The sequence below is a fragment of the Bufo gargarizans genome, chromosome 5 (genome assembly GCF_014858855.1).
Source record: "Bufo gargarizans isolate SCDJY-AF-19 chromosome 5, ASM1485885v1, whole genome shotgun sequence".
In the NCBI taxonomy this organism is placed as follows: domain Eukaryota; kingdom Metazoa; phylum Chordata; class Amphibia; order Anura; family Bufonidae; genus Bufo; species Bufo gargarizans.
Window position 1 is genome coordinate 469,009,927 of NC_058084.1, and position 9,988 is coordinate 469,019,914.

Sequence of the window (9,988 nt, forward strand, 5' to 3'; positions counted from 1 at the left end):
CCATCTGTTGCAAGGTGCACCTGACTACGGATACGTGGACCAGTAAGCACGGTCAGGGCCGTTATATCTCCATAACAGCACACTGGGTAAATGCAATGGCGGCTGGGCCTGAGGCGGATAGCAGTTTGGCGCATGTCCTTCCACCACCGAGGATTGCAGGGGGCGCTTCAGTTTGCCTCCTGTTGCTTCCTCCTCCGACTCCGCTTCCTCATCTTCTACCAGCTCCTCATCCGGTCAGCGTAACACCTTCACCACCAACTTCAGCACAGCCAGGGGTAAACGACAGCAGGCAGTTTTAAAACGTATCTGTTTGGGGGACAAACACCACACTGCGCAGGAGCTGTGGGTGGGCCTTGAACAACAGATCGATGAGTGGTTTGTGCCAGTCAGCCTCAAGCCCGGCCTGGTGGTGTGTGATAATGGGCGAAATCTCGTTGCAGCTCTGGGACTAGCCGGTTTGGCGCACATCCCTTGCCTGGCGCATCTGCTGAATTTGGTAGTGAAGAGATTCCTTAAAAATCACCCCGATATGTCAGAGCTGCTGCATAAAGTGTGGGCCGTCTGTGTGCACTTTTGGCGTTCTCACCCTGCTGCTGCTCGCCTGTCAGCGCTTTAGCGTAACTTCGGCCCTCCCGCTCACCGCCTCATATGCGACGTGCCCACCAGGTGGAACTCCACCTTGCACATGCTGGACAGACTGTTCGAGCAGCAGCAGGCCGATAGTGGAGTTTCAGCTGCAGCACGCACGGGTCAGTCGCACTGCGGAACAGCACCACTTCACCACCAATGACTGGGCCTCCATGCGAGACCTGTGTGCCCTGTTGTGCTGTTTCGAGTACTCCACCAACATGGCCAGTGCCGATAACGCTGTTCTCAGCGTTACTATCCTACTTCTATGCCTCCTTGAAAAAACACTGCTGGCGATGATGGAAGAGGATGTGGCACAGGAGGAGGAGGAGGAAGAGGGGTCATTTCGTAGGGTTTAGGGCCAGTCATTCCCAAGTGGCTCTGAGGGTGGGTTCCTGCACCCACAAACGCCAGGTACACAATTGTCCAGCCAGGGCACAGTTTTGGAGGATGACGAGATGGAGGATGAGGAGGAGGAGATGGAGGAGGAGGAACCATGTTCACAGCAGGGTGTCACCCAGACCAGCTCATGGCCATCACTGGTGTGTGGCTGGGGGGATACAGAGGACACGGACAATACACCTCCCACAGAGGACAGCTTTTCGTTGCCTCTGGGCAGCCTGGCACACATGAGCGACTACATGCTGCAGTGTCTCCGCAACGACCGCCGAGTTGCCCACATTCTAACTTGTGCTGATTACTGGGTGGCCACGCTGCTGGATCCCCGTTACAAGGACAACGTACCGTCCTTAATTCGGTCACTGGAGCGTGATCGTAAGATGCTCGAGTACAAGCGCCTGCTGGTAGACGCGCTGCTGGTGGCATTCCCACCTGACAGCGGGGGCACAGTTGAAGCACAAGGCAAAGGCAGAGGAGGACGAAGAGGTCGCCTACGCAGCTGGGGCACCGCCAGCACCTCAGAAGGCAGGGTTAGCATGGCCGAAATGTGCATAAGCTTTGTCAGCACGCTACAACAACCAGCACCACCAGCTGATATGGAACGTCTTAGCAGGAGGCAGCATTTCACCAAGATGGTGGAGCAGTATGTGTGCACACGCCTACACGTACTGAATGACGGGTCTGCCCCCTTCAACTTCTGGGTCTCCAAATTGGGCACATGGCCTGAGCTTGCCCTTTACGCCTTGGAGGTGCTGGCCTGCCCTGCAGCCAGTGTATTATCTGAACGTGTATTCAGCACGGCAGGGGGCGTCATCACAGACAAGCGCAGCCGCCTGTCTACAGCCAATGCGGACAAGCTCACGTTTATTAAAATGAACCAGGCCTGGATCCCTCAGGACTTGTCCGTACCTTGTGCAGAATAGACATGTATACCGGCACTAAGCAGCCATTGTTATACTGCAGCGCAATTGCTTATTCTTGTATTTTGGATATTTCACACTCTTTTAGAGTGTACCCTAATTTAAAAAAATAAAATTAAAACCAAAAACCTGTGTTGGCTACCTCATCCTCCTCCACCGCCGCTTCCACCTACACCTCTACGTCCACCACCTCCTCAAACTCCTACTCCATATGGAACTCCACCTCATAAATCAAATTTTTTTATTTATTTTTTGTACGTATTTTATTTTATATCATTTCACTAATTTGTCAGTTACATTTTCTGGTGAAATTCAGCAATTTTTGGGTGTATAGTACCACTGCTATACAAAGTAGACAGGTTTAAAAAAAGAAAATTATCATTTACATTTTCGGGTAAAATTCACCAATTTTTGGGTGTAAAGTTCCACTGCTATACCTAGTAGGCCGGTTAAAAAAAAAAATTGTCATTTACATTTTCGGGTGAATTTCACCAATTTTTGGGTGTGAAGTACCACTGCTATACCTAGTAGACCGGTAAAAAAATAAAAAAAAAAAATTGCCAGTTACACTTTCTGGTGAAATTCAGCAATTTTTTGGTGTGATGTACCACTGCTATACCTATTAGACCGGTAAAAAAAAAAATAACAATTGTCAGTTACATTTTAGGGTCAAATTCACCAATTTTTGGGTGTAATATACCCCTCCTCTACCTAGTTGACAGCTTAATAAATTTCAATAATTTTTATTTTACATTTTCGGGTGACAATAAACAATTGTTTTCTGTCATAGACCCCTGCTCTACCAAGTAGACGGGTTAATTAATTTCTGTAATTTTTCTGTTACATTTTTGGGTTGACATTACACAATTTTAGATGTGAATTAACCCCTGCTCTGCATAGGTGACAGAATAACATTTCTGAAATGCTTCTTTAATTGATGCGCGCCACCTCCTTTCATTCAATGCTTGAACTTATACAAGTTGTACCACATTTAAGCTTCAATACTTTGTCCCACATTTCCGCTTGACTCTTTTGGCCAACATTTGGGCTTCTGTAATTTGTCCCACATTTGCGCCTCAATAGCTTTTCCCACATTTCTGCCCGATCCCAATTTTTTTTCATAAATTTACCTCCCTTAAATTTGGTCTCTTTTTCTCACGCTCCCTCTCCAGCCTGGAACCCTGATTCCCCGCCACCCGTGATCACCATGGTAGGCGCATAAAAGAACATCGAAAGTTGATAGAGCAGATATCAAATTGGATCGTGAACATCACGGGGACGTGTGACATGGTGGGGCAGTAAGTGTGCATACGCCTACACGAACTAACTGACAGAGGTCGGCCCCTGCAACTTCTGGGTCTCCGAATTGGGCACATGGCCTTAGCTTGCCCTTTACGCCTTGGAGGTGCTGGCCTGCCCTGCAGCCAGTGTATTGTCTGAACGTGTGTTTAGCACGACTGGAGGGTTATATTTCCCAATGTTTTGGGGTGTACCCTAATTTAAAAAATAAAAATAAATTTTAAACCAAAAAGCAGTGTAGGCTACCTCCTCCTCCTCCACCGCCACTTCCACCTACACCGCCACATCCACCGCCTCCTCAACCTCCTACTCCATATGGACCTGGTCCTCCTAGATCAAGATTATTATTTTTTATTTTTACATATTTTATGTTATTTTAAGTCATTTCCCTATCCACATTTGTTTGCAGAGCACTTGCCCTGCTCTTAACCACATTTTGATGACATTTGCAGCCCTCTAGCCCTTTCCATTACATTTTTACAGCCATTTTAGGGCTCAAAAGTTTGGGTCCCCATTGACTTCAATAAGGTTCGGGGTCAAGTTCAGGTTCAGAACCTGAAATTCGGCCAAACCTGTCGAACCCGAACATCCAGGTGTCCGCTCAACTCTACTAATGAGCAGTTTTCTTCACCCACCTACTGAAGAAACCACCCACCAACAGCAGCAGCAAGACATGGAGCAGAACCTGACTGTACCCTGCCACCCCACATTCAAGATCCCATGGCCCCATCACTGACCCCATAGCTGCTGCTTGCATGGTACATTAACCCTTTGTTAACATTACAGATGTGCAATGTACAGCTGTTGTGGAGCTACAAGTCCCAGGATAGGCTGACAGTCTGCATTTTCCATGGCATGCTGGGAGTTGTAGTTACACATCAGCTGGAGAACAGCAGGTTACACATCACTGGTTCAGGTGTCAGTGACACAAAATAACGAATCAGGAGAAAATTGTATCAATGTCGAGAGCAATAGATACAATGATAATATATGGAGCGGGGATGGCGCCGGCTCAGGGGCGGAGGGCTATACCACTAATATCCCGCTGCTGGGGAATAACTCCCATCATGCATGGGAAAGACCCACTTATGGGACGCTATGGTTATGTGCCTATAGGCCCCAGTGTATTGTATCTGTGGAGAAATGAATAAAGTTTATTGGGAAAAAAACAACAAAGACAAAAAAGTTTTAGGAGAAATAGCAGCAGGTCCTGAAACAAGCGTCTATTATACAGTAGAATTGTCTATAATGTCCTGTCTATATACCACCTAGATATACAATATATATATACTGTCATCCATTGTACAGGGCTAAGGTGGGAAATTTACATACATTCAATATAGAATGCACCTGATTGGCTGCCTCCTCCGGCCACTTTATGATGTCACGGAATACTGTGCTGTTGGCTCCTCCCCACACATTCTGATTGGATGCATCCTCCGGCCTCTTTATGATGTCACAGAATACTGTGCTTTTGGCTCCTCCCCGCACATTCTGATTGGCTACCTCCTCCGGCCTCTTTATGATGTTATGGAATGTTGTGCTGTTGGCTCCTCCCCTGCACATTATGACATCACACACATTATATAAGGGGCTGCAGAGCGGACACTCCCCTGAGGGTTGTAGTTGGTGCTGGAGGTAAGTCTGCTGTGTCCTCAGCTCCTGTTGTGTCTGTCATCTTTTTCTATTATGTCTCCTCCTCTTCAGTAATGGCCGCCTCTTTCCTTTTTCTCTTCTGCAGCTTTGGTTGGTGAATTGCGTAGAGTCAGGTAAGTACATCTTTCCTGTAAGTGTACAATATGTCTGATTACTCTCAGCACCTGAGTATAACCGCATGTAGAAGCTTCACAGATGGACCCAGTAGAAGGGATGCGGGTGACAGTGGGGTACCTACCGCAGAGGGAGACTTGGTGACTGCTATGGGACAGGGGCTGCTATATGCATTTGCTTTTTCTTCTTTCTGTTGTGTTTTTTCCTGCAGTGGTCACTAGGGGGAGCTCACTGTATTCAGCTCACATGATGTTTGATTGTTGTTTTATAAATCCGTATGCACTGAGCTCCCCCTAGTGGCGGCTGCCAGCTGCTATGTTATGGAAGTAGGAGATTTGGAAGGGACATTCTGTGTTTTGATATGTGGATCAGGAATATAACTGCTGGATTTGCAGACATTTCAGTTGCTAGGTGGTCAAACAACCGGAGGCCCATTTTCAGTGAGATATAAGGTGCAGTTAATGATGACTATAGAGGATGGAAGGGGGTGCGGAAAATAGCATGTGGCCCCATCCTCAGTGTTATTATAGATGCCCCATGGTCATCTCTGCTGTGTACATCATTCCTGTGCCTGAACTTCATTATGTTTTCACCTATACAGAGTCTCTGTTCTGTGACATCAATGTGCTTATTGTTTCTGTATCCCCTAGTACTTTTTGGGTATTGGTAACCGTAAGTGGGTCCTCAGGGTTTTGAGTGCTGGGGAGATTCTCAATGGCTGCTATCGGTTAGTGTTTTGATGTCAGATATGGGATAAAATTCAGGGACCAATAAGTGAAGATTTGACAATAGGTCTTGAAGTTTAGATAAGACATAAACATTGATAGAAATTTTACGTCATAGGATCAGGTCCTGAGGTATGGGTACAAGTTGAGGATAGATATGGTAATTGGGGCTTATCCATTACTAATTTCTATACGACTGTTCATCACTTCTATATCTATAGAGCACATAGAGCATGTCCTGGACTCTCACTGTCTTATCTACTCTTAGGTTGGAGGAAGTCAAAGAGGAGAGAAAAAGGAGGAGGTTAAAATTGAGGAGAAGGAGATGGAGGAGATTAAGATTGAGGAGAAGGAGATGGAGAAGATTAAGATCGATGAGGAGGTGGAGTATGGTAACATCAAGAAGGAAAATGAGAAGATTAACATTTTGGAGGATATAACCAGGGAGGATGAGATAGAGGAGATTAACATCGAGGAGTTGAAGGAGATTAACACTGAGGAGGAGTTGGAGCAGATAAACATCAGGGAGGTCGTGGAGGAGATTAAGATTGAGGAGGCGGAGGAGATTAAGATCATAGAGGCAGAGGAAGTTAAGATCGAGGAGGTGGAGGTGATTAAGATCAAGGAAGTGGAGATTAAGATTGTGGAGGTGGAGGAGATTAAGATCAAGGAGGTGGAGGAGATCGAAAATATGGAGAATAAGATCGAGGAGGTAGAGAAGGTTATGATCAGGGAGGAGGAAGAGATTAAGATTGAGGAGGAGATAAACATCGAAAAGCAGGGCAAAGTCGAGGACAATATAATCAATGAGGTAGAGGAGAAGAACATCATGGAAGAAGAAGTACTGGAAGTGATGGTGGAAGTCAACAATACTGAGGAGGAGAATGAAGGTGCGGTGGTGGAAGAGGAAGAGTCAGAAGAAGAAAGTGAGGAGGAAAAATATCAGGCTATCATGTAAGTACATCAATGTAAAGTTCTGTATATTGATTTAGGACAGTGATTGAATTTATTAATCAAGAATATGGCAAAGACCCTGTGGAGCAGTTCTCCATAGCAGCTAATCAGGTCACATTTTACATTTTCCAACTGGCCTTCAGAGCTACAATCTGATCTTGCAGTAGTTTGATAAATTTTATACACTGTGTAGAAGAATTTCTGATCCACAACATGCAACATGTATTGTCCTGAACATCACCCCACATTCTACCTATAGGTAAAGCACCCCAAGGTCAAGAGGTCATATATAATCAATAATATATCTATCTCTAGATCTGAATATTAATAGATCAAAGTATTCTTCATCCACAGCTCCACCTTCATATATGAGACGTCCATAGTGGAAAGGACACAGAGTGCACAGAAAACACACATCAGGCAACCACAAAACATTTCATACAGTCATCAGGCCTCATACATAAAAATGCGGGAAAATGAACACAGAGATCTGATTGGCTGTTACTATGGAAATCTCTAATGATGTCATATTGTATCATGTCTGTGAATGAGAATATTCCTAACCTGTAGATATAATCTCGTTGTATTTCCCTAACAGGTGGTGGTGGACGGTGGAGGGCTCCGAGCTGCCAGTAAGGTGATTATATCATAGAATAATAGGGCGATACAGGCGTCTGCCTTACAAGGTGATGGATGAGTTGTCCCCCACCATATGTGACAGTATATTTCTAGAAAGGACAATTCTCCTGTGTCCTCTATAGGAAGGTAGAAGGAAAGCTTCTGAATTTAATATCAGTATATTTATCTGAGAGACTCGCTATATAGACGACATTCTCGTCATAAAACATTCCAGATGCAAGGGGTTAATTATGTTGTGATGTCATGGATATTAATTATTACTAGTAAATGTGATAATGATCACTGGAGACACCAGTCTTGCCATATCTTATATTTGGGGTGTATATTGGGTAGTTCCAGTAACCAGAGCTGTTTTCTCTTATAGGATACGAACAGTGAAGAAACTAGAGCCACCCTTTAAGATGGACACTATGTAAGTGTATAAACCGGGCAGGGAGGAACTGGCAATGCTGGAGCCTGAGGAAGGGGGGGGGGGGCACAAACTTTTTGTACCTTAAAACCAGACCATTGAGCATCACACTGAGGATCATTGAGGTTTATCCAGATATAATGTATGTTCTATGTCTAATAGCAAGGAGGAAATAGAACTGGAGGAAGAAGAGGAGGAGAAGAAGGTGGCGGAGGAGGAAAAGGCGGGAGAGGAGGAAGTAAAAGAGGAAAAGGCTAGAGAGGAAATGGAAAAGGAAAAGGTGCGAGTGGAGGAAGTAGAGGAGAAAGAGACTGTAGAGGAGGAACAAGCTGAGAACACAGCAAGGTGAGTACAGAGTCTATATATAATGAGCTGATAATATTTCCAGATATAGGTAAATATAACTATGTGATCAGAGCCCATACATTGTTGTCAGAGCTGTTTTTTTCATTATAGACCATTGGAGGTGATGCCGGCCCGACCAACTGAGGAGACCACCCAGTAAGTTTATAGAATAAGTAAGACTGAATTTTAGTGGTCACATACTTTCCTGCTTTGAGCTCTGCCTCATTTAGTGTCCACAGGACAGTCTCCGTGTACAGAACTGTATAGACTGATCCTGTCATCACATGGAGCTGATCTTATCTACTTTAATCTTTCCTTTAGGATAAGACGCGGTTGGTGGACACCAAATTCTCTGAGAAGACAAAACAGGAGCAGCAGGTAAGTAATAATTTTCCTTCAGTCTACCTGTAACTGCCACTTGAAGGAGCTCACTGCATAGGGGTTTACACAGTGAACTCTATGATACATCAGCATGCAATGAGCTCCCCCTATTGGCCACAGAAATAATTGATTTAATACATTAAACGTTCATGAACTAGGGAGGGGGCAAGATTGTTTTTGGGGCACTAGGACCCCACTGTGTTTGCCGATGCAGGGAATCTTTTTATAAAATCTATTCTTACTTTTCCAAGCAGCATCAGAAAGAGCAGCAGGAACAGACTAACAAGGTAAGTACACAAATTAACATGACCCCCTGTACTCCTTCTATGAGGGCAAATGCAGAAAATATTTGAGGGCCCCCATCAGCATCCTCTCTATCATCCAGAGCAGAGAGGCATCACAGAGGGCCACTCTCGCTATAGAGGACATTTCCTTCCCTATGGTGAACACTTGACTTTCCCAGAAGAGTTCCCTAAATGTTTCCTCCAGTGATACCAGCTGATTGTGGGGGGACTCAGCAGCAGGACTCACCGTAATCAGCTCGTATCTCTAGGACCTACTACCCCTCTCTTCATCAGTCCCCACTGTCACCACTTGACCTGTCCACTTTCATGACCCCCCTCCGGTCTTATCTCCTGCAGATGCCTCAGGTTCTTCTGCTGCTGCAGTTATGATGACACCGGCGAATAAGCGGAATATGAGATGTCTGGTCCTCATGGCGTCCTCAGCAACACCATGAACTTCACCTGAAGATCTAAGCAAAGAGGAGAAGAATATGAAGATGGTGCTGGGTCCTGCACTGGAGGAAACTGCTGACATCAAAGAAAATCCTTTCAATAGAGGCGGCTGGAGGGCAGGCAGAGGACACACCAACCATGTCTTCCCTGCATCTCTGTGCACAGACATTATCTGATGGCTGCCCTGAGTCCCCTTTATATGTGGACATACAACCTGCTGCCCGGACATAGATATAAGAAGAAATACATGTAATAAAAGATAGAATATAGAAATCTAATAAATGGAGAAAAACAAAAATAAAAAATAAAGGATAAAAAGTATAACAGTCCATTATCTCTCGTTTAGAAAGAAGGAGAAAGGGTTTGATGAAATACATAACTCCTGGTTACAGGCCCGAGGTGCGCTTGTCTTATCCCTTTCTACAGAAATACCACAAGAATACTTCATGGCTGAACATCTTCTGGACTCTTTTACATATAGTCTCATTGTCAGAGGCAGATGTCATAAATTAAATTCTATTGTTGGCGCAATAAGACGGGTAAATTATTAGCGGCCCTTACTAAATCTAGTCAACTTTATAAACCAGTCACCCAGTTGCAGAACCCTCTGACTGGCACAGTTACTGCTAATCTTTACTTCTATGCTTTGGGTCGTTGTCCTGTTGCAACACCCAGGGCCGGCCTTAGGTGTTCAGGCGCCCTGTGCGAGCTAACCTTGTGGCGCCCCCCCCCCCCCCCCCCCCAAAAAAAAAAAAAACACTGCTTGTTGCTGGCATCATGGCA

At 45.2% G+C, this 9,988-nt stretch overlaps 1 protein-coding gene across 4 annotated transcripts; it reads left to right on the forward strand.

The window, feature by feature from the left end:
- The first annotated feature begins 3,955 nt into the window (after window positions 1-3,955).
- Window positions 3,956-9,474, forward strand: LOC122939031 (golgin subfamily A member 6-like protein 22). 4 transcript variants are annotated; one of them, XM_044294959.1, is made up of 10 exons: window positions 3,956-4,883; window positions 4,987-5,014; window positions 6,009-6,694; window positions 7,293-7,331; window positions 7,698-7,745; window positions 7,905-8,087; window positions 8,199-8,243; window positions 8,409-8,465; window positions 8,720-8,755; window positions 9,110-9,474. In XM_044294959.1, exons 3-10 carry the CDS (start codon window positions 6,066-6,068, stop codon window positions 9,156-9,158), a joined length of 1,086 nt encoding a protein of 361 aa, XP_044150894.1. In that variant the 5' UTR covers window positions 3,956-4,883; window positions 4,987-5,014; window positions 6,009-6,065; the 3' UTR covers window positions 9,159-9,474. The 4 variants fall into 4 exon arrangements, with proteins under 4 accessions (XP_044150894.1, XP_044150892.1, XP_044150895.1 ...); XM_044294957.1 differs by having other exon boundaries at window positions 3,956-5,014; XM_044294960.1 differs by having other exon boundaries at window positions 3,956-5,014; window positions 8,723-8,755.
- The last annotated feature ends 514 nt before the right edge of the window (window positions 9,475-9,988 follow it).

Excerpts from the sequence above, each read along its gene's own strand:
- LOC122939031 (XM_044294957.1), top strand. The coding sequence starts at position 6,066 with ATGGAGGAGATTAAGATTGAGGAGAAGGAGATGGAGAAGATTAAGATC. Across the intron at positions 6,695-7,292 it reads GAAAAATATCAGGCTATCAT|GTGGTGGTGGACGGTGGAGG; the intron begins GTAAGTACATCA and ends TTTCCCTAACAG. Across the intron at positions 7,332-7,697 it reads GGCTCCGAGCTGCCAGTAAG|GATACGAACAGTGAAGAAAC; the intron begins GTGATTATATCA and ends TTTCTCTTATAG.